The sequence below is a fragment of the Monodon monoceros genome, unplaced genomic scaffold (assembly GCF_005190385.1).
Source record: "Monodon monoceros isolate NGI ecotype Baffin Bay Population unplaced genomic scaffold, NGI_Narwhal_1 Super_Scaffold_5, whole genome shotgun sequence".
Classification (NCBI taxonomy): Eukaryota; Metazoa; Chordata; class Mammalia; order Artiodactyla; family Monodontidae; genus Monodon; species Monodon monoceros.
This window is the reverse complement of record NW_021703782.1, coordinates 76,778,507-76,802,228: the sequence shown is the minus strand read 5'-3', so window position 1 is coordinate 76,802,228 and position 23,722 is coordinate 76,778,507. Positions and strand designations below refer to the sequence as shown.

General features: G+C 49.6%; 1 protein-coding gene across 1 annotated transcript; it reads right to left on the bottom strand.

The window, feature by feature from the left end:
* Nucleotides 1–129: 129 nt before the first annotated feature.
* Nucleotides 130–17,957, bottom strand: NPR2 (natriuretic peptide receptor 2). Its single transcript, XM_029203286.1, is given in 23 exon segments — nt 130–460; nt 594–685; nt 953–1,051; nt 1,123–1,297; nt 2,857–2,925; nt 3,144–3,267; nt 3,765–3,911; nt 4,071–4,239; nt 4,317–4,472; nt 4,652–4,811; nt 6,781–6,852; nt 6,970–7,074; nt 7,310–7,387; nt 7,597–7,671; nt 7,834–7,954; nt 8,195–8,279; nt 8,506–8,638; nt 8,866–8,960; nt 9,204–9,339; nt 9,643–9,756; nt 15,477–15,682; nt 16,512–16,557; nt 16,559–17,957. Coding segments are annotated over 23 exon segments (3,144 nt in total). The 5' UTR covers nt 17,180–17,957; the 3' UTR covers nt 130–394.
* Nucleotides 17,958–23,722: the final 5,765 nt, after the last annotated feature.

Below are 23,722 nucleotides of genomic sequence, written 5' to 3'. Positions count from 1 at the left end.
ACATAAAAAGGGTTCTCTCTCATCCTGAGACTGCTCATTCAGTGATTCTGTGAGTTACCGTGTCCATACCCCATAACCTTTCCTTGGAGTTGCCCCTAACACAGACTATGTCACCATGACTGGTTTTGTTTGTTTTATATTTGGCCAAAATATTCTGGTTTAGATACAGATATTTACAGAAGGTAGGGAGGAAAGGAACCAGGCCAGAGAGGAACAGGTATATGTACAAGGCTGGGCTGCAAAGGGCAGCAACTTCCATATAAGTTGGGGGTTTTGTGCATGTTGGTTTCCATCTCATGTGACAATGTCCACTTCTGCTATGTGGAGAGATGATGGCCACTGCCCACCCGGGTACCAGCAGCAGGGGATTGTCTGACTTGGGAAGAAGTGGGGTTTACAGGAGCCCAGCAGGTCCTTTCTGCTCTCCTAGGAGCCAGTAAGTTCGCATCTTTCCTTTTCCCTGGAAGCGGAGAAGTAGAGATAATTCAGATTCTTCTATGTTATTCCTCATATCTCCCTCCCTTCCCCCCACAAACCCCGTGATTGTGTTCATCCTCCCATTCCATGACTCCCTCCCCATGGCCTGCCATCACCTTCATCTCCACATCCCCTCGAAGCTCTAGCTGGAAGCATCCTAGCTCATCCAGGGCATCCTTGGTGGTAGAGGAGACATGAATCTTAAGGGCTGGGGTGGGATAGGGGAAATGATGGAAAGAAGAATCAAAGAAAAGGCAACCGAAGAACTGGCAGGATCGGAGAGAGCTTTACCCAACCACCATCCCTCAGGAGGGTCTCAGTCTTCCCAGGGCACATGCACTAGAACCAAAATATGTCCAAGGATGGGGCAATCAGGAACTGTGGTGTCTCAGAATGAGATTTGGAGGAACTCTGAAAAGAAGAAAAGGCCAACACAGGTTGAGGCTGATGCTGGGGTTGAGGGCTAATGTCTCACCTTGACCATTAGACTCCATTCGGGAAGCAGTGTTCACTGTGTCTCCAAAAAGACAGTAGCGGGGCATCTTCAGGCCAACGACCCCAGCACAGACGGGCCCTGTGAGAAGAAATAGGTTGGGAGAGCCTGGGAAAAGTCGATATGAGGACAGGAGTGAGAGTCAGCCTTACCCGTGTGGACCCCTATGCGTAGCCTCAGCTGGTCATGGGGTCGGTGGCGGATGCGGAAGGAAGAAACCGCATCCAGTAATGCCAGGGCCATACGAGCAATTTCCGGGGCATGGCGCTGACCATTTCTGCCTGGGAGACCAGATACCACCATGTAGGCATCTCCAATCGTCTCTACCTGATTGAGAGGGGGATGAAAAGGTCACCTCTATCTGTATCAGTGGGGATGGGGAAGGGCAGAAGGAGACAAGCTGGGTACCACTATGAGTCATCCTGACAGCCTGGGGGCCAGAACATTGACTAGAAAGTAAGTGCCATGGTCCTGAGAACCTGGGAGAAGGGGAAGTCAAGGGAATCTGTAAATCCTCCTGCCCATCCCAGCACCTGGCGAATACTCTACAAATGTCTGCTGAATGGACACCCTGTCTGCAACAGGACATGGTCAAATAGGCTCTGCTGTCAGGAAATGGGAAGCAAGACAACAGGGCTGCCCTGAAGAGCACAGAAGCTGGTGGGGAGGTCAGCGAGGCCCAGTGAAATGAGCCTCAGACAGCCTAAAGTGTCAAAGGTAAGAAAGCAGGCACTTGGCTTCGTTAATTGTACTGAAGCTGTGTAAGAGAAGGTCCTTGTTTTTAGGAACTACACACTGACCTGTTTAGGGATAAGGGGGCACTGTGGGGCTTCCCTGGTGGTCTAGTGGTTAAGAATCTGCCTGCCAATGCAGGGAACATGGGTTCGAGCCCTGGTGCGGGAAGATCCCACATGCCGGGAAGCAACTAAACCCGTGCGCCACAACTACTGAGCCTGTGCTCTACAGCCCGCGAGCCTAGAGCCCGTGCTCCGCAGCAAGAGAAGCCACTGCAACGTGCACCACAACGAAGAGCAGCCCCCGCTCACCACAACTAGAGAAAGCCCGCGTGCAACAAAGACCCAACGCAGCTAAAAATAAATAAATTTATTTCTTTTAAAAAGGGGGCACTGTGTCTGAAACTTACTTGCAAAAGGTTCAGAAAATAATATATGGATACATAGATTTTTTTTAAATAAAGCAAATGGGGGAAAATATAAACAATTGGTGAATGCAAGTAAAGGGTTTATGGGAGTTCTTTGTTACAGTAATAACAGAGATGGCAGAGTAAGTCCAAAGGGAAGGGACAGGAGTGGGTAATAAATGTTATCTGTACAATATTAGGCATTTTCCACAATAAATTTATTATTCCCATCATACAGATAAAACATCTGAGGCTCAGGGAGCTTCTGTTACTTGCCTAAGGCCACACAGTTGGTCACAAAGCCCGATCATTTTTACTCCCAAGCACAATAAAGCCTACCCTGTGCCAACTCAATGACTTCAACAAAAAGCTTTCACTCCATAGCTTGTCCCTCACCCCAATAAATCATTCTATACCCACATCCTGTATGATTCCTCCATGTCTGGAGTGGATGAAGAGAAGAGAAAAGATGACTAGGCTATGCCTATACCCCCAGGCAAAAAGTGGCAGACAGGGGCTAGATCTTGTGATGGTTCCGATTAGGCAAGCCTTAAGGATTCACAAGAGATTAGACGGGAATGTACAATTACAGTGCCAGAGCCTCATTTGTCTACAAAGGGTACTCTAGCACTAGGATGCTGGAGACCCAGGCAGGAAAACTGACCCTGGAGCAGGTAAGGCATGTGGGATTCGGGCAGACTGGGTTTTAAAAGAGTGTCAGTGTAAGGGCAGCCCCAGCTCTCACCTTGTAGACGTCAAAGTTGTCAATTATGGCATCAAAGCAGGTATACAGATCATTAAGAAGTGTCACCACCTAACAGGGATGGGAAAGTAGAGGCCTTAAGACTTTCCAACTTTCTAAGACTGTCCAACTAAGACTGTCCAACTTTCTAAGAATTCTTAACACACAAGCCATAACAAGATATGGAAACTACAGACCAAGCTAATCTTCCCTATTATCAAGGATCTCTATGCCCCAGTGAAGCTCCCGCAGGTCTCTACCCCACCCTCTGCCCCTCACCTGGCTCTCACCTGCATGGGGGTGCTCTCTGCTGACAAAGCTGTGAAGCCAACGATGTCACTGAAGTAGATGGTAACGCTGTCAAAGGCCTCGGCCTGTACGGTCTCTCCCCGTTTTAACTGCTCTGCCACTGAACTAGGAAGCAAAGGTACAGTTTGAACCAAACTCAGAGAAAGAGGGTGGGAGGGAGAGAGAGGAAAGGAGTGTATGGCTGGAGCAGAGATGAGTTCTAACATGAAAGCTGAGCCTGGTGGAGGAGAAGGAAGGTGGCTGGGAAGACATTACAGTCCAGGGCAAGGTAAGGTGTACAGGTGGTGTGGGGTTGGAAGGGGATCCCTGAGGATGTGGGCTAAAGGTCTCAAGTTGGGATTGTTCTACATACACTTGCTGGAGCAAAGGTCTGGTAGAGCAGCGTCCTAAGAAGAAGGGATGGGAAGCCAGGAAGAAGGCAGCACAACTCATTTGGAGACAGAATGAAAACACACGGTCTAGAGCCAGAATGGGCTCATGGTAGCAAGATGTAACAAAGCAGCATTCTAAGGGTTGGGAAGTGAGTTCTCAGGAGCTTGATTAGGCAGAAACCAACAGAAGAATACCACAGGAAAATTCAGGAAGGGGGACAGGAGTCTCACTGGGGTAGAATTTGGTAGAGCAGAGCCTCAGCCTTGCGTTTCTCCTCCAGGTAGGCCTGTGTGCGTTCCTCCACCAGCTTCTCCAGGTTGTTGGCATACTGCTCCATGCGCAATAGGAGGTTGTCCAGTATGCTGGTGCCACCCTCCCTGGAAGGAGGCCAGGATAGGGTACCTGCTCCAAGATGCTCAAGACCCCCAGGGCTTTCTACCCAACCCACCCTCTCGGCCCCACCAACCCCACCTCACCCACTAAGACTGATGTGGCTTCTAGCCCCGGGGAGCTCCTGCACCATAGTGCCCTCTCACTTGTTAAAGCGGCGAATGAAGCCCTTAATCTGTCCAAAGTCTGGTCGCTCAGCTGCGTCCTGGGCCCAACACCGCTCCATCAGCAAAACCAGCTCTTCATTCAGTTGGGTCCGGTCGATGCTCGGCCGGAAATAAGGCCGCTGACCATTTCGGACCTTCTGGACAATCTCTGAGGGTGATAAAGGGTTTGGATGAAGAACAGGTCCCCCAAGTAGAGGAGGCTCTGGGTCGTAGATTGACTCTCACCTTTGGGGCTGAGGTCCAGGCCCTCCAAGTAGAAAGGACCACTGCGAAGGGCTATCTCCTGTAAGATGATCCCAAAGCTATAGACATCGGCCTTCTGCATGCCTGTGGTTGGCAAGGGGTTCCCACTGAGCAGTTCTGGGGCAGTCCACAGCTTCTCTGAAAAGAGGGAACAGGTGGCCAGGTCCTCAAAAAGGAAATCCCCCAGCCCACCTGGCCTCATTCCTATAATGCTCGCCGTATTACTGTCACTCCGTCTCCCTCTCCCACCCTCCCTAGGTGGAAATGATCAGGGCTGGGGGAGCAATGTAAAAGCAGGTTGTGGGGGAAGGCCTCACTGGCATAGAGGGCGTGGTTGTCATCAGGTTCAGCAGTTGATCGGAAGCTGGCCAGGCCATAGTCTGTGATTTTGAGCACAAAACGACTATCCACCACACAGTTGGAGGACTTGAGACTCCCATGGGATGCAATAATGCTGTTATGGAGAAAGGCCATGCCCTGCAGGATACAGATCAAGTCATGGGATCGGATCATATCTGGCTTGGGATACCCCCTCTCCGTGAGATGGACATTAGCTAGCTGTCTAAAGATCTTGGGACCATGGGCTTCCTTGGTGGTGCAGTGGTTGGGAGTCCGCCTGCCGATGCGGGGGACACGGGTTCGTGCCCCGGTCTGGGGAGATCCCGCATGCCGTGGAGCGGCTGGGCCCGTGAGCCATGGCCGCTGAGCCTGCGCATCCGGAGCCTGTGCTCCGCAACGGGAGAGGCCACAACAGTGAGAGGCCCGCGTACCGCAAAAAAAAAAAAAAAGATCTCGGGACCATAAAAACAATAAGCTAATTTCGGAATGCATCCTTTGTACAGTTTCCACCCCAGGAAGCAGGCAAAATAGGAGAGTCGTCTCTTCCTGGTACCTTAAGCAGTATATCGGCACCCAAGCACCAGGGATAGGAGACATGCTTAAGAGGAAGGACAAGGGGAGCTATCAGTTATCACCCTGGAAAGGGTGGTCTGTATTCTGAGTAATGAAGGGATCAGAACTCTGAGGGTGAACTCCAAGAATACAACACCCATGGTGGCCTCAAATGCTTGGCCACTACTCAGGAAGACATGGCTTGAGATCCAGGTATCAAGAGTACCTGGATGCACCAAGGAAGACTAGCCAGTTGTAAACTTTAACATACAACCATGTATAGGCAGGCAAGTCGAGATAGAGGAGGAAAGCCATCTACTACAGGGGATGTCGGGCCAGAGAGAAAGTGGAGAAAATAGTAAATTAGAAAAACCTGGGAAATGGACAAAGGTAGGAGGTAGCTACCAAGCCAATGTAGAAGCTGAAACTTCTGGCCCCCCTGGGGCCAGAGAGGAGAGAAAGGTTGCCTGTGAGGGACTCTAAGGCAGGTCCTAAGAAGGCAGAGTGGTGCTTCCCCTGGGAAGTCAGTTCAGGTGGAACCGAAAAAGGATACGGTGTCCTGTATGCTAACCTCCTTTAAATGTTTAGCTCTGGGCTTAAACAACTCAAAACTCTAGTCTCTGTGAACTCTTCCTTTTTATTCGTTTCATCTTGATATCAACAAACCTTTGGGAATCTCCAAACTCGTGAATACAGATGTTAGGCCTCTGGCTTTTTTCTAAATCACCTTTCCATCAAATCACTGTTCTCTCAAGAGTCATGTTTTTCTTACATTTATCATCACACCTCCAGCTGAGCACCACATCAACTTTACCTAATATTTTATCTCTGACTTGATGGCAAACTTTAACACACACACACAAAATTTTTTAAATAACCTCTTGAAAACTATGCAGAGAAACCAAAGCCAGCTCCAGGTGTGGTACAGGTGATCCACTAGGCTAGCTCACTGGCTAGGGGACTTGCTTCTAAACACCTGTCCCACCTGTGCAAGATTCAAATTTATGCCTTCACAAATCCATAGACTTCTGGGTCACTTGAAAATAGCTGAAACCTAGTATATTAGAAGATACCAAACATTTAGTATAATTTTCCTTGGCTTCTCTTAGTTTTACTAATAAATGTTCATTTCGAATTTCAATTTTTCTGAACAAAAGAGCAGATACGTGAAATATTGGTTAGAGAGTAAATGATGAGGAAAAAAATAGAAGATAAATGTTTGGAGACCCCATTAATTTTTCCCTGCTAAGAGATTTTAATATAAACTCTTGGAGGAAAAAGAAAAGATGATGGAGAGAGATTTGAGATCTGAGATTTGAGCTAGGGCAGGGAGACAAAAGTTCTCTACAAGTACAGGACTCTTTGTGGCAGATAAAACTCATTCCCCCCAATTAAAAGCCCCAAATCCATTGTTTACCCATTATTACCCAACCTTAAGAATATGGGGAAATGGAGAGATGGAATTTTTAGACTAGGAAGAGAAATCATAAGGAAAGATAGAAAGAGGGAGGCATTTTAAAGTGGATGAACCCAAGGAGGAGTGGGGAAGACTCACCTTAACAAGGTCATTAATGAGTGAGTAACGAAACATCCAATCCAGGTTGATGCTATCATTTTCCAGAATGTCCTGGTAAGTGACATGGAATAGATTATGTGACTTTCCTAGCCCCACTATTACCTGCACAGTCAGTGTAACTTTGGGCCTATCTCCCCTGCCCCTATAATCCCCACCTACATCCCTCACCTGTAAACTCCCACGAGGACAATACTCGGTGACGATGCAAATGTTGGGAGGGTCTATGCAGGCGCCAATGAAGCGAGTGAGATGGTTGAACTGAACATCTCTCATCTAGGAAAAAAAAAAAAAAGGAAGAAAAAGAGAATTGAAAGAGCTAAAAATTAGATACAGAAATCTACCACTACATGAGAGGACCTTTCTCTTAATTGTCTTTACAACTTGAAATCATTTATAAATAAACCCATTGCCCTCCTAGCCAATTTTACTGTTCCCTAGTCCTCCCCTTCCCCTTCCCCTTCCCCATTCTTATTTACCCCTGGCCCTCAACCCATACACCATGACTTACATGTTTGAGTTCAAACAGAACCTGCCGGGTCAGCTCAATGCGCTTCTTATTCACATGTTTGATGGCAACAACATTTCCCTGATGGTGGGAGTGAAAGGGGAAGAGGGACATTAATATCAGAAAGGGTCTCTGGGTGCTGGGAAGGACTGGAGAACTGTGGGAGCATCCAGGAGATCAGCTGGACAGAGAGGAGGGTTATGAGGAGCAGAGGGTCACGGGAAGAGGTGATAGATGTGGATGAGACAGAATGAAATGGTGGGGACCAGAACAAGTGGACGACTGTTCACCTTGAAGTGACCGGTGTTGGCAAAGATCTGGTATTTCCCATGGGCTGTCATGAGCGAGCCGTAACTGGATCCCCGCTGGGGCCAAGGGCAACATGGAGGCGGAAGGATGAAAGGAACATTAGATGGTGGTGGTAGTGCAGGTGCTATCATTACAGGCTGATGTGCTGGGAAAGGTCCAGGGTACGAAAGGACAGGCACTCAGAGGGAAGCAGAGGGACAGCTGAGACGAGGGCTCACCAGCGACAGTGTGAGGCGACTGCCTGCACCTTTATGGTATCGCTCTGAATTGCCAAATTGCAGCTCCTCCCAGCGAATGCGCCACAACATGCTAGCCAGCTCTTTCTCCAGCATCAGTTTTCTGTAAGGACTGCACACCTCAGTTGACTGGCAAGCCCAATCCTACCACCCCAGAAGCCAACAGCGGGGTTGCAGAGACTTCCCGGCAGCTCCTGAAGCTGCAGTTGTCACGCCCCAGACACAGGACTGAGAGAGAGGGATGCATTCCCTCCCCCGTGTTCTAGGGGCCTCCTGGCCTCAGCCAGAAGGCTGTGTGGAAATGGGAGGGAGGGAGTAGGTCAGCGGAAAGCCCAGAACTCACCGGAAAATGAGGAAGCTGGAAACGCCAAACATGATGAAGGTGATCCCTGTGCCCAGCGCCACGATTGCCAGAGTGGAAAGTGGGGCTGAAGGGAGAGGGGGCCCTGAGAAAGACTGTGTGTGGTGCTGTGAACGGGGAGGGGGATGCTCTTAGGTGCAGGGAGCAGACAGATCTCGAGAGGTAAAGAAGCAGGCAGGGGGCATAGGAGAACAGGTGATATAGAGCTAAGGGTGGGGGAGCCCGTGAGGAGGAGGTGAAAGAATGGAAGGTCAAGGGAGGAAGGATTGCTCCCAGTCCCTGCACACACCCACTTTTATCACAGGATGGGTCGTCCAAGTCAAAGGCACAGGGGGGATTGTCCAAGGGGGGGGCCCCCTTCACCCAGGGGATGGGCCGTCCTGTCCACCAAATCTGCTTTTCGGCTCCCGAGTAGTGGGCTGCAGGCTGTGAGGAAGGAGAAAACAGGGCCCACAGGCCTGCTCGCACCAGCCTCCTCCCCCCAAACCCAGCTACTTGGGTGCTTTTCTCCCCATCCTACCGCCCACCCACCAAGCAGCTCCAGCAGAGGAAATAAGTCCCTGCCTCTAGAACCTGTGATTCTGCCCCCGTTGACCCCCTGAAAGCTGGGTTTGCAGGCCCCCCACTCTCCTCCCTGCCTCATCCCCCATCACCTGAAAGTCCCCAGAATCCAGGTCTCCCATGGCCCACAGGACAAAATCAGTCTCCCGGTCATTGTTCTTGTCCATAACAACCAGTCCAGTTACACCTAAGACAGAAAGGAGTACCCCTTACTTTGAGATCTACCCTAGGCCCCTCTCCTATCCTCCCAATCCCTCCAGTCACCTCACAGTCTGTCCCTGCCCCCATTCTTAATATGTGTCCACCTCTGCCATGTTCTCTGACCCCTACTAACTCTCCCTCCTGCCCCTGGTGTCTGTGTTTTCTTCTGCCCACTCCACTCCTGAGCGTGACAGCGGCACTCTGGCCTCCAACTGACCCTCTCCATTACCATGGTATCTTCTTCCTTGCATCTTCTCGACAATTCGAAGTCCATCTTCCCGGGTGCCTCCTTCCTGTATTGTCTCATTCAGGACTTCAGCATATAGCAGGATCCCATCGTAGAAGCAGCCAGCAATGAGGTTCATCTGGGGGTGGTAACTTCAGCAGTGCTCTCCAAAGGTCCTGCCAGGCCCCTTCCCCAGTCCCCTTTTCCATCTCTGGGGTCTCCTTCTACCTCTCCTCGCTCTGGTTTGCTTTCTTCCCTCCTCTCATTCCTAAGGTGCCATCCCTACCTCACTGAACACTAAGGCAGAAGAGAAAATCCTGAATGGAAGTGGACAGCCCCCAAAGTAGGGCTGGCTCCATGGCCAAGGCTTGATTCTGAGTTAGGGAGAAGAGGCTTTCCTCAAAGTCTGGCCTGATTCTCGGGGAAAGAGAGATCTACTTACGAGGGAAGGGGCCAGCTCCACACCAAAATCTTCCCGAGCTCTTATCAGAAGACGATTCTGGAATTCCTGATACTCAGGATTCGGGGGTTCTCGGTATGTGATGACCAATACCATCTGTACCAACAGCACATGGGAGAGTGGAAATGATTCAAGATGGGCATTAGGGGAAGAGAGGAAGCAGGACAGGGAAACTTGCTGAAATATACATGATATAAAATGTACATGGGTGACTCTGAAGGCCGAGAGGATACTAAACTCGTGTGTGTGTGTGTGTGTGTGTGTGTGTGTGTGTGTGTGTGTGTGTGTGTGTGTATGTTTAATGCTCTGGGGACAGCAGGTGGCACACCTCCATACAAGATAGATAGATAGGATGGTTCTGGGAAGGTGGAGACTGGGAAATACATGAAGTCAACTCCATCCCCCAAACTGGGCTCCTCATCGTCCTGAAGCCCCTACTACCACCCAGGCCTCCCAGCAGGGCTGCCATAACACTCACAGCTCCTCTGTCCCATCCTTTCTGGGTACCTGTTTCCTGGCAAGGACAACACTGAGCAACAGCTCCTCTCCCTGGTGTTAATTACTGCTAATGTTATCAGTAAAATGTTTACATTTTCATTTGGGCCACTTGAGCACAGTGCCTCCACCCAGTGAATTAGAGATTTCAGGTCCTATGACAACTGGGGGAAATCCTTTGAGAGAGTGATTCCATCTGTAAAAAGCCATGAGCCGGCTCCTTTAACGTGCATGGAACACCCACCATATGCAGTCCTGCATACTGGCATAGTCCCACACATCATGAGTCACAAGGAAAACACACAGTCACATGCCCACACACATCTCATAGATAAGCCAGTGGCACACATGGTCTCAGTCATGCACACTTCTCATTGGCCACAGTCAGCAGCATGTCTCTGTCTTTCACTGGGATGCCTGCCTGGCTCCCACTGGCCCAGTGGCCTCACACACTTCCCACTTCTTGGCCTCTGTCTCCACCTCAGGCCTCCACAATCACTGAGACCAGCCTCTGCTTTCATCAGGAAACTGGCACTGCAACTTTGGGGAAAGACTTCAGATCAATATATTTTGTGAAACATGACTTTGTGAAATGAGAGATTAAAACTAGTCGTTTGGGGACTTCCCTGGTGGCGCAGTGGTTAGGAGTCCACCTGCCAAGGCAGGGGACACAGGTTCGATCCCTGGCCGGGGAAGATGCCACGTGCCACAGAGCAACTAAGCCCGTGCGCCACAACTACTGAGCCTGTGCTCTAGATCCCGCGAGCCACAACTACTGAGCCCGCATGCCACAACTACTGAAGCCCATGCACCGAGAGCCCGTGCTCCACAACAAGAGAAGCCACCACAATGAGAAACCCGCACACCGCAACGAGGAGTAGCCCCCCCTCGCCACAACTACAGAAAGCCCATGTGCAGCAACGAAGACCCAATGCAACCAAAAAATAAATATAATAAATAAAATTGATTCTTTAAAAAAATAAAACTAGCCGTTTCTACCAGTTGTGTTAATTCCTGTCATAGAAAGCACCATAGGGATACTAGATATATCACTTACGATCTATTATAGATCAATTCATTCCAGGTAGGAAATAATGAAGTCAGTTTCTAATACACATTGATTATATTAGACTGGAGTCTACTTCATGATGTAATTATTCTTACTGGAGCGTTTGGATGCTTGATCACACACTGCTAATACTCTCCCACTGTCAGGCAGAATTAAAAAGGAGAGGGAGACTGAGGGTGGGGCTGGAAGGGTTCGTTCAGTAACACCTATTCAAAGAGATCTTTGTTCAAAGAATAAAAGAAAAATAGAAGGGTAGGATATGGTTGACAAAAAATGTAAAAAGTTAGTTAAAAAACTTGAAAAGATCAGGCTTCACACAATGTCTATTTCATTATAAAGGTTGATAATAGGTTTTCGATGCTTTTTAAAAAGTAATTGCCTAGGTTTGTTTCTTTGCTAGACTAGCAGTTCTCAGTCTTTTTGGTCTCATGACCCCTTTACGCTACTAGAAATTATTGAGGACCCCAAGGAGCTTTTGTTTGTTTGGATTACATCTATCAATATTTACCATATTAGAAATTAAAACTGACAAAGTTTTAAAACACAAGAATACACAAGCACACCTCCTATAGCTGCCAGAATGATGACATCATCACACGTCACATAACCTCTGGAAAACTCCACTGTACAATCATGGAAGAATGAGAGTGACGGAGGCAAATAACACCTTAGTATTATTTTTAAACTAGTTTTGCCCTCATGGTCCCCCTAAAAAAGGATTCCAGGGGCCCCCAGGATCCCAAGACCACACTTTGAGAACTGCTATGCTCGACTCTGTTTTGCTGTGGTTACCAGCTACTAAAAAAAAGAGAGAGAAGCAGAAGAACTTCCAAAGAATTTCTGTTCTTGCTCAGGGGCTAGAGAGAAGGTAAAGGTAGGTAACTGTGTCCCATTCCACAGGGGACCCCAGGCGGGAAAAAAAAAAAAAAAAAAAAAGCAAAGGCTGCCAAAATGGGTACAGCGGTGGGTGGAAGCCAGGAGGGCGCCCGGGAAATGTGCAAGGGCAGCAGACGCCTGGCTCTGCCTGTGGGCCCACCCACACCCAGACCCACTCTGGCTGCCGCAGGAGGCGCTGTTAACAGTGGCCTAAATTAACAGAATGGTCTCCACAAGAGATGCTGCCTTCCACGGCCCTTGGTTTACTGCTTACTTCCGTTCTAGCCGCTGGTGTCCCCCATCTGTAACCCAGTCTCATGCTGGTCACCTAGTTTGTGGCTTCTGCCTGGGTTTCTGACCCTGTAGAATGTCCTCAAATGTCCAGACAGAGCCTCTGGATCCTTAGAGCCTAGTCATTTGGTTAGTTCCACCGTATCTACTTATTCTTCCCTTTCCTGGTTGATCATCTTGGTTTACAGTACCTGCCAGCTCTACTCCTGTCTAAATGAATTCCTAACCCCATCCCCCCTCTTCCCAACACACACATTGATTCAATTCAACAAACGTGCTAGGCACACAGAATACAAAGACAAGCAGGATCCCTGCCCTCAAGCGGCTATGGTTCAATGAGGGAGAAAAATCATAGCAACATATTTAATTTTAGAGTCCTCTCCCCCAATAGCTAGTATCCAGCATGAGCTGGGACCCCTTCCTTGGGCATGACACACTCCTGGAAAGGCTGTGGGCATCTATATCAGGGACTCCTCACCTCTGCCGCCACCTTTTCCAGGCTGGCCTGCTCTGGGACCCCAGTGGGCCAGGTATCTCTGGGGTGTGGGCTCTCTGCTCTTTCACCCTTGTCTGGAGCTGACCACACAACTTCCCTTTGATTTTCCCCTCAGCATATTCTTGACTGCCCCTTCTCTTATATTGTAGCAAAACCTCCCTCTTTGTTTTTCTGTCTGAATAATGCCTACAGTGAGTGGGAGAGCTGAGAATTAATTTACAGTTCACCCTGGAAAAACTTGGGTTTGAACTGCACGGGTCCACTGATATGCAGATTTTTTTCAATAAACACAGACCATGGTACTACATGATCTACACTTGGTTGAATCCACAGATGTGGATGGAACCTCCAAGAGGGAAGCCTGACTGTAAAGTTATACTCAGATTTTCGATTGCATGGAGGGTGGGTGCCCCTAACCCCCCCAGTGTTCAAGCGTCAACCGCATGTAACTAATTGTTAGCAGACTAGATCCCTCCTCCTCCTACCCTAAGTGCTGGGGCCCCTTGGCTGGTAGGAATTCTCCCACAAGAAGAGAGGTGTTCCCTCCACAAAGAGAGTATGGCCCAGAAGCCTGTGGAGTCTTCCCATCTGGGAGGGTTAGAGAGACCCTCCTTGACCACACTAGCTAAAGCACAACCCCCCTGATACTCTCCTCTCATACCACGCTATGCTTTTTTTCTCTTTTTAAGTAACACATCACAGTTTGTTCTGTTTGTATCTATTGCTTGTTTATGTCTGTCTGTTCTACTGAATGTAGGCTCCAAAAGGCAGGGACATCTGTTATGTTCTCTGCTGTATACTAGCACCTCGCACAGTGACTAGGACATAACAGGTGCTGGCTAAGTAAACACTAACAGAATGAGTCAGTCTTCAGATGAATCAAACATTGACTGAATAATGTTGTAGGTTCTAGAGGAGATAGAGATAGGCACAAGAGTGGGAAATTCAGTCCAACCTGAGGATTCAGGGATTGTTTCCTAGAAGGGAAAATAACTGATTTGAGTATTATAGAATACACAAGCATTATCCAGACACACAAAGGTGAGAAGGTCGTTTTAGGCAAAAGTTCAGCAGCAACAAAACCTGTCCTGCCACTGCCTGTGTTCAAGTGTGACGGTCACAGACTTATACTCAGGCATGCAAACAGATATGTCATTCACAGTCAGACACTACCAAATATATAATCACAGCCACATAAAACCTTACTCATTGGAGAAGGTGGCCACCCAAGTCCAGCCCTTTATACACATCTACTTAGAGTCAAAGAATCTCAGGGCTGAAAAGACCTTAAGGTTATCCTATATACCACCTCAAATCCTTTTTGGGATAAGAAGAGGGTATGCATAAATAAGTTTTAAAAAGTACTTATGTACATAAGTAAGTGAAAAAACGGCGGGAGAATCGGGGAGCAATTCATGGGTACGATTTTGAGAGGGAGAGATTTGGGGTAAGGGGAGGAAGACCACTGTGGACAAAAGCAGCAAAGAGCCCAAAGGCAGAGGGGCAGGGAGGCCCGAGGTAGCAGGTCTGAGCGAGGTCTAGCCGGCTGGAGTACTCAGCAGTACTGGGAGGTAAGATTTTAAAAGTGGGTTGAGGGCCGTATAGAATCTTAAATGTCATGATAAGGAGTCAGGACTTTATTCTGTAGGAAATAAATCATTGAAAGTTTTGAGCAGAGAAGTGAAGTGAAGACAGTCATGTCAATTTTCCCTACAAACTGTTTCTCATATCCATCTCTTTTCATTCCTGCTATCATCACCATAGTTCAAGCCCATACCTCCATACCGCATTCTAACGTATTGCAGGTGGCCTCACTGTCTCCTCCTCTTCTAATCCAACCTGAGTTCTGTCAGTATATTTCTCGTCACAAAAAAACCTCAAAGACCCCACCATTCGAGTCCAAGCGCCTCAGTCTTAGGTTCAGAGCTCTCCTTAATCTGAATCTACCTCTGCAGCATTATTTCCTATGATGTGCTCCAAGTGAACCATTCTTTCTTGTCAGGTCAGTATCTTCTTGGATCCCCAAACATGTCCATTCCCATCTTTTTTTCTTTGCTCCAGCTGCCTGCATCCTCTCTCCCACTCTGACTAGGAACATGACATCTATCTTTAAAGTCACCATAGAGTCTTGCTTGCTTTATAATAGCTTTCCCTAAACCCAGCCCACAGTGACTCTCTCCTCTGAACCACTCAAGTTCTTAGTGTCTGTTCCAGGACACATCATCACATCCTTTCTTGTACTTGTATCTAACTGCACCACAATCATGCCTCGCCTCTCCAGAAAGGGTGGAAGCCCTCCCAGGGGCGGGGTCTAGATCTTTTCCTGAACTTCCCCCCCAACCCCACGATATATCTACCATTGGTACTTAGGAAAAGTCAGTGTTCCAGGATCTTGGGAGGTAGCCTTGGAAGACACACTGAGAAAGAGCCACAAAGGTGAGACTAGACTTGGAAAGCCTCCATCCATTTCACCCCTGTGGTTCACAATTCTTGCCCTCTTGCTGGGGTTTCTGTGGGGTCTTGTGACAGACAGAGAATTCCCAAAAAAGCTCCTCTCCCCGCTCCCTTCAAGTTTGACTCAAATGATACCTGAAAAGCTTCTCTGAGGGCCTCAGCCTGTTCCCAGGTGCGATTGTCCTGCCAGGGCCGGCCTGTGGAGCGCGTGGGGCCCGCACGGAGACTCTCCCCAAAGACATCCAGGTAAAAGAAGACATAATCTCCGTTGGTCAGGTTCTCCCTCTGGGCCTGAAGCAGGATCTCATGCAGCATCTCCAGAGGGCCGCAGATATACACAACTGGGAGCAGGTACATGACAGAGGGGCACTCTGAGAAAGCATCCAGGACCCTAGACAGCCCCCTCTCTGACCATCTGCATTCCCATCTTTAGCGAGGAAGAGAGGCCCTAATCTATCAACCACCCAGCAGATGTTCCCCATCCCTCCCCCCTTGGAGTCTATGTCATAAGTACCCTGGGACCGTATGGACCATCTGGCAGAAGTCAGAGCCTGACTCCAGACCCCAGAGGAAGGGAGCTATCCTTCAAGGCCCTCCTCTTCCCAGAGCCCTGCCTGCTGCTCCCCGCCAGCCCTCCTCACTCCCCCACTCTGCCCTGTCTTTCCCTAAGCTCAAAGGCACTGACTGCTCAGAACTTCTCTCAGTGGGAGCTTTACCTGTCTTTCCCAACCTAATCAGCTACACCGCAAAGCCCATTCATGGAGTCTTCACGCTTTTTATGCCACCAAGGGGTACTGGCGGCCCAGTCTGAGAAGTCTCTGCTCACAGACAGGCACACATTTTGGAGTGACCATCAACCACACTCACTATTCCAAGGAACTCACACTGCTCCCCAAATTCAACTTCCCCCAATCCCACACCCTCCCCGACACAAGCTTCTCCCCTCAGGCCCTCTTACTCCTTGTTCACATCTGTCTGTGACATCCACAAGCCCCCCAACATAACGCCTTACTTAGCCCCTCCCAGGGGCTCCATCCACACGTGTTTCTTGATCCCAACCACCACATTCGGCTCCTCCACGGCTATCTCCATCTACAGCTTCCCAGTGCTCAGCTCCAGGGACACAGCGACCCTCCTCCCCTGACCCTAAGTAGCCCGGGCCACACTCACTGCGCCCGTTGGCCCGGATGAAGTGGGTGGCCTGCTCAGGGCCCCCCCGGCTCACGGGCATACACCTGGTGCTGCACACTGAGGTTGCTGCCCTGCAGGGCCTCAAAGACGCCCTCGATGGTGAAGTAGTGAGGCCGGTCATCTGTGCGAGCATCCAGATACAGCAAGGCAGCACGGGCAGTCCAATTGAAGTGCCCATGTAGCGTCACTACAAACTCACCCAGCTTGGGAGCAGAGGGACCAGTGCGCACCAGGGTACGATAATGCTCATTCTTAGCCGCAAAACCAGAGGCCACAGCACCCGCAGTCAGCAGGGGAAGGCGCCAATGTGAGGCAAAGCGGGCCACAGAGGCAGCGGGGTACACGCAACCGGGGCCCAACAGAAGGTCGGGATCGTGGTAGAGCTTGAGGTCCACAGCGCGCAGCGGGGCCAGGTACTCAGAGCAGGCGCCATCTAGTTCAGAGCTGACGAACCGTAGGTCCACGGGCAGCGCCCGGCCCAGCGCCTCCACAGCGAGTGCCACAGCGGGACCCACCCGTGGCCAGGCCCAGGCATAGCTCAGGTTGTGTTCTGGCAGCACCACCGCCAGCGTCAGGTTCCGCGCCCCTGGAGGACGCACCCCACCTGCCAGGGCCGCCACCACCAGCAGGAGTGATGGCAGTGCCATGGGGAGAAAGCAGCGGCCCCACCCCCCCCAGAACCTGGGGCCACTCTGGCCTACGGGGGAGCCACAAGCACCGCCCAGCCTGGAACCTGGGGAAGGCCGCCAGGGAAAGAAGTGAGGATAAGCTAGGTAGGCTGGGATACAGAAAGTGGCAGGAATCGGGGAGGAGGGGATGGGAGGAAGCCCTGGGGAGTGGGTAAGGAGTGGGTCCACTAGCCTAGGGCAGGGACGGAGGAGGGCTAAGAGTAGGGTGGCAGGAGGAGGCAGGGACCAAGGGGGCCTGTGACTGGGATGGGGAGAGCGAGAGGTGAATTCGTCTGATGAATCTAAAGCTGAGAAGGAAAAGGGGATCCGAGACTGGGATGGGGTGGAGGGGGGGGTTGGCTGGTACAAAGAGAAGGCCTGCGGGGAACCTCACCGCTGAAAGGGCTAGGAGGGCAGAGAGCTGCGAAAAGAAGGACCAAGGGGATAAGGTGGGAGGGGGCCGGCGCGGCGGAAGGACTGGGACCATGGGCAGGCGGGCAGCGAAGCGAGGCCTGGGCCGGAGGAGAAAGAAAGGCAGGGGTAAATCTCCCTGTGAAGGCTTCTCCCGAAGCTCCTGCTTGGACTAACGGGCCCAGGGCGCTGGTCCCATCCGGAGCTGCGGCGGCCCCGCCCGTGTCCCCGCTCCTCTCTGCTCCGCTTCTCCTGGGCCTGGGCGGCCGGCGCTGCCCCGCGCTTCCTCCCGCCCCCCGCCTGGGCCCCCGGGCGCGCCGCTCGTCCAGGTCAGGTTGCCGCGGCCCGGCCGTCTCCGCTCGCTGCGCCGGCGGCTGCAGAGTGTGACTCCCCGGGCAGGCCGCCCGCCCCCGCCCCCGCCCCGCGCCTTCCCCGCCCCCTCCCCGCGGCCCCTCCTCCTCCCCCGCCCGGCCCCACCCTCCGGCGCCTGCTGTCTTCCCCCCTCCTGACTCCCTACTCCCTCCCGGGCGCCCGGGGACCTCCCAGGTCTCCAACCCACCCGGCGACAGGCCGGGGGCTCCGCGCAAGGGCCTCTCAGGCCGGCGAGGTCCCGGGCGTCCCCTCACTTTAAGGCCTACCCCGTCTCCCCCAGGCCCCTGGGCCACCCCGCCGCGCGCTCTCCATCTCACACACTCCCACGAGCCCAGGGCCTCCCTACCCACCCCTCGCGTATCCCGCTCTTCTTAGGGTCTCCTTTCTTAACTCCCCTGAGTCCCTCAAATACTCCAGCCTCCAGGAAACAGTCAGGGATCCCCACATATTCGGTATCCTCACTTGTCCTCCACCTAGTAAACGATTGCACCCCTCTCATTGACGGGAACCTCTCCCTCCTTCACCAGTAAGACATGCCTGCTCCCTGGAAGATAAGCCCCTCCGGGACCAAGGCGCTCCGGTGACCGATTTTTCCTGAGTCCTTACGGAGTCCATGAGTCTCCTTCTTCCTTAGGACTCAACCCTCCAATCTCCCTCTTCCTGTCCCCACGACCCCAAAGTGCCCTCCCGTGTCCTCAGAGGCCACCATAGCCCACTGGGCTCCCACCACACCATCTGCTCCAGGGTGGGAGCCCAGAGCAGCCTCTTCTCTCTTTTGTCTTCCTGCACAGCCTGGGCTTGCACCTGATAAAGGCTCAGAGACTGATTACGCAAAACGTTTCCCCAGTAGTGGAAGCCCATTGTGCCCCCCTTGGGTTCCACCCCACTCCCAAGCTTCCATCCTAGAAGGCTCACCCCAGACACCCCATATCTGGAGTGCTGATCTGATCCCGAGGAACAGCTTGTGAGGGATGATATCATGGTTGCTGGGAGGGGCTGCATGGGACCTTAGGGAGTTTTCCTTAAATTGTCATAAAGGAGATGCACATAAACACATTCTCCTCCCCCTGCCAAGAGCCACAGTTTGTCTCCTGCTTCAAGCCACTTCTCCAGAAATCAGAGTGCCAAGAAGCTGAGAAAGCTGGAGTAGAGGGAGGAGGGTGGGCGGGCAGGGAGTGGAGGGGCGTAATTTCTCTGAGATGAAGGCGACACCTAGTGGTTTTGGGGGAAATTAAGGACAATGCCATTTTATTCTTAGGTACGATACTTTATTGAACACTGGCTGCCTTGCACAAGCTATGGGGGTGAATACAAAAAGCTGAATGATAGACTTACCTTTGAGGAGCATACAATTGGAATCCCTGGGGCACAGAGGCCAAAGGCAAGCCCCCCAACAACGTCTCTTGCCCTCAACCTGGTAGAAATGAAAACCTTAGGGCAGCTCTTTCTTTAACACAGGTGGATTAACTCCAGTTCCAGCTCCTGACACTGTTAGTGTAAAGAAATTTCGTCCTATCTGAGCAAGGAAAAGAAGGATATACACCAGTCAAAAGGGTGATGGGACAACCTGAAAAAGACATGGCTCTAATTTCAGACCCAATCCACCAAATAATACTTTTCAAGCAACTACACACAGTTTAATGAGAGAAGCAAATCCAAATGACACAATCTCTGCCAGAATTACAGAATTTCAGGGCTAGGAGGAATCTTATAAGTAATATTGTTCACTCCCCTCATTTAAAGATAATTGAAAACTGAGTCTCAGAGAGGGAAGTCCCATAGCTTCCTACCCCGCCCCTCTCCCCCAATCCTACATGGCTTTTTAATAGCAGAGCAGAGACTAGAATCCAGGTTTCCTGGTCTCTAAGGTGGGGCTCTGTACTGATATTCTGCTGACTCAAGGAATTTACCATGTGAGGCTGTGCTTAGAGTGTAATGGCCACTAAAGACCCAGAAGAGTCTCTCTGGAACACCTGCAGACCCAAGTGAGGACCAGACACCACTGTTGCCCAGACTCCCCAGACAAGTTTAAATGCATGACATGTCACTTCAAGCATCTTGCCCCTTCCCTCTTCCTTCCAACTGGCCACTAAGACTAGAAAGTGGGAAAGGTCAGGGAAATAAAAGTTAATCACTTAATGCTGTTTCTTATTAACATCCAATGAAAGTTTTTTGTTTTGTTGGTTTATTTGTAGGGAGAGGCTGAAAATATTAGATAAATGAGATCAATTATCTATTTATTCCAACTATCTAATTATGTCCTCACTGATATGGACAATAAGATTTTGTCTGTATTTGGTGGCCCTACTGCTACCCATACAAAGCCTGGGAAACCTAAAGGTCCTGCTGGCCTGAGCAGCACCCAGCTAGGAGCCAACTTTATCTCTGTAGAGTTGGTAATGCCTCTCACTACTTCACAGACACCATCTATAATTTCTTCTGGGACAGGGCCAGCCCAAACACCTCATATCTGATCCAGAACTAAACTGTGGAGCATCAATTAGCTAGCTGCTAGAAGCTATGGTAGTTTCCAAGTTGCCCTCTTCCTTAGTGCAAAGAAGTCCTGAGGCCTGTCACACTCAGGCCAAAGGATCCTCAAGACTCTTGCTGAGTTCTGAGACTGACATGGGATTCAGGCTCATGCCAATCTCCATGTCAAGCCCTGATGCCCCAAACAAACTCCCAGTTCAGTACTGAACTTGTAACCTCCCTGATTTCACAGCTAACTCTGGACCCTCCAGTTTGCTCTACACCAAGACTGTGCCTCCAAGCCTATAGGATTCCAGAGAAACAAAACACCTTCCAGTCTTCTCTCTGCTTAACCAACCTGACTTGCAGAAAAAGGTTTTGACTTACGTGTGATTGTCTCCTGCACAAAAGACAGGTCCAAGAGAACTTGCCAACAGAGGGCAGAGAGCAGCCGCGGAAAGTAAGATAAAATAAGGCAGAAAAGATACATTTTCAAATGCAGCATTTCAGTAAGGGAGAGGGAGAGGCAGTATAAAAAAGAAACACAGTGGGAATTCCTTGGCGGTCCAGTGGTTAGGACTCCTCACTTTCACTGCGGAGGGCGCAGGTTCAATCCCTGGTGAGGAAACTAAGATCCCACAAGATCCCACAAGCCACACGGCTGCAGCCAAAAAAAAATTTAAAAACAAAAACAAAAAAACAACATACTGAAACATATTAAAGGCAAAAAAAAGACCTTACTAAAATTCTGCATTATTTCTTTTAGCTCTAGTGAGGGAAAGAGAGACTCCTGGAAACAGGTCAAACCCCCATTATTGCTCATGTGGCCCACTCCCCTCCCCCTCCCGACTCCCCTCACCTTCCACACAGCAGCACACAGCATGGTTCTAGACCTTGGGTTCACCTTCTCATCATGTTCAATATCCCCAAAGAGCTGCTATATTGTTTACAGGGTCAAGGGTTTTTCACTTTGAATTCACACACAGTTTTCTTGCATAAGTTAAAAAAGTTTTAAAATTTAAAATATTTTCAAATCAAATCCCAGCTTCTAACTTACCTGTCTGGATATGTATTCTGAAAGTTGAAATGATACATACTGTGAGGGCCACAGATATCAGTTTTGTGAAAAGACGGTCCAGAAGAGCAGTTTTTTCCATGGAAAATGCTTCCTGGAGAGCCAACGATGCCTAGGAAGCAATTTAAGAATTGTCGGGAGAAGCCACCATACACATTTATCTCCATGATGATTCAAGCTCCAGGTGAACGCATTTTTTCATCCATCTGCTCCCTCCAAGCCTGGACCAGCACCTCTGTGAGTGTCCAAGAAGGTCCCAGTGGTTCCCGTTGCTCTTCCACACTTGGCCTGTTCTCCCAGGTTTATATACCGTTTCCCTATGTTCCTGTTCCCACCCTTCACCATTGTTAACATCCCCAGTAATGACTTACCACCCCTTGGGAGCATCTGATGCCATAAAGTCTTAAATATAATATTCTCGGTTATATTTCCTTCTCTACTCTACTTAAAATTATACTTTCTTTGCAAAATCTTTCACTGAGAAAAAGTGGCAGGTGTTCCCTCACCTTTTAAGTCCTGCTCAATTTACAAATATCTCACATAAAAAGAAGCAAAGGAAACATAATCTTTTAGATCTAAACAACAGCTTCTAGAGAATGGAAATTTATTAATCCCTATTTTAATCTTCTGCTCTGCTTAGAATTTTCTAGAGAAGCCAAATACTGGGACAGGAGGAGAAATCTGAAGCAAGATTTGACAAAACTATACTCATTTTACATGGTTGAATTACGTCATAGAAAACAAAAAGAGTAGCTACAGTGGCAATGTAGGATTGGTTGGCAGACAGACTGAAAGCAAGAAGATAAGTTAAGAGGCTCCTGGAGAAATCTAAGCTTGAAATGCTAAGCACCTGGTCTAAGATGATGGAATAGTAATGGAGAGAGAGAAACAAATACAAGATGATTTGAAGGAAGAAACAACAGGACTTGGTGGCAGACTGGATCCACAGGTGAAGAGGAAAGAGTCAAAGATTCCTCTAAGGCTGGGGTCACAAAGGCACAGGCCCTCCAGGGCCACGCAGGAAGTGTAAATGTGAGAGGCAGCTGGATGGGGATTCACAAACCATGAAGGCCCTGCTCCATCTAAAGTGGATGCTACCACTCTGGGATGGAGCCCAGAGTCGCCAGTTCTTACAGTTTTTCCTTTGGACTGTTTTAATGCCTCTGCGACAGGCCTCTGGACCTCCAGTCTCACCTCTCTCTAATCCATCCTCTGCGATGACAGGTTCAGATGCCAGAATGACCCTTTTGAAACAAAAACCTAATTATGTCACTTCTCTGCTTGAACCTCTTCAATGGTTCCCCATGGAAGCTGTGCTTTTCAAAGTGATATTTTTAGCAGCAAAACCCTTCCTTCAAACAAAAGTTTAAATGTAAAACAGAAAAGAAGCCCAGGTGCTCCAGGAAAAGTAGTAGAAGTGAGCCCAGAAATCCACAACCCCTGCCCTTCATGCCTCTCAGAGACAGCTTCTGAGCCCTGAACCTCTGGGCGGTAGCCTTCAAGCAAGGGAAGTACAGAAAGATTTTCCAAGGACTATGTATATACAGATCGTTTCAAGGGAATCCATTTCCAGGCCCTAGTCTTCCATATGTACTCCTTCCTAAAATTCATCTTCTGGAGAATGAACTTGGGCTCACATAGTCCTTCCCCCGCTTTACAAAAGAAAGGCATGTCCCTTGCCGCCAAACCTTACTATGATGAATTGTTCTAGAGTGTAAATACTGGGGCACTCAACAAAGGCATATATAAATGAAGATATTGGTTAGGGAAATGTTTAAAGATTAATCAAGGGGCCTTAAACTAATGGGGCTTCCTGCCTTCCTTACCATATACATATTTCTGTTAAGGGTAAAACGTGGCATTGGAAATGGGGTGTTTAGCCCAAGCTGGGATTCTCTACAATTGGCACAGCCAAAGGAAAATACATTAGTGACATACTTTCTTTTAAAAGTAACTGGAATCAAAAAATCTAGAAACAATAAATGCTGGAGAGGGTGTGGAGAAAAGGGAACACTCTTGCACTGCTGGTGGGAATGTGAATTGGTTCAGCCACTATGGAGAACAGTATGGAGGTTCCTTAAAAAACTACAAATAGAACTACCATACGACCCAGCAATCCCACTACTGGGCATATACCCTGAGAAAACCAAAATTCAAAAAGAGTCATGTACCAAAATGTTCAATGCAGCTCTATT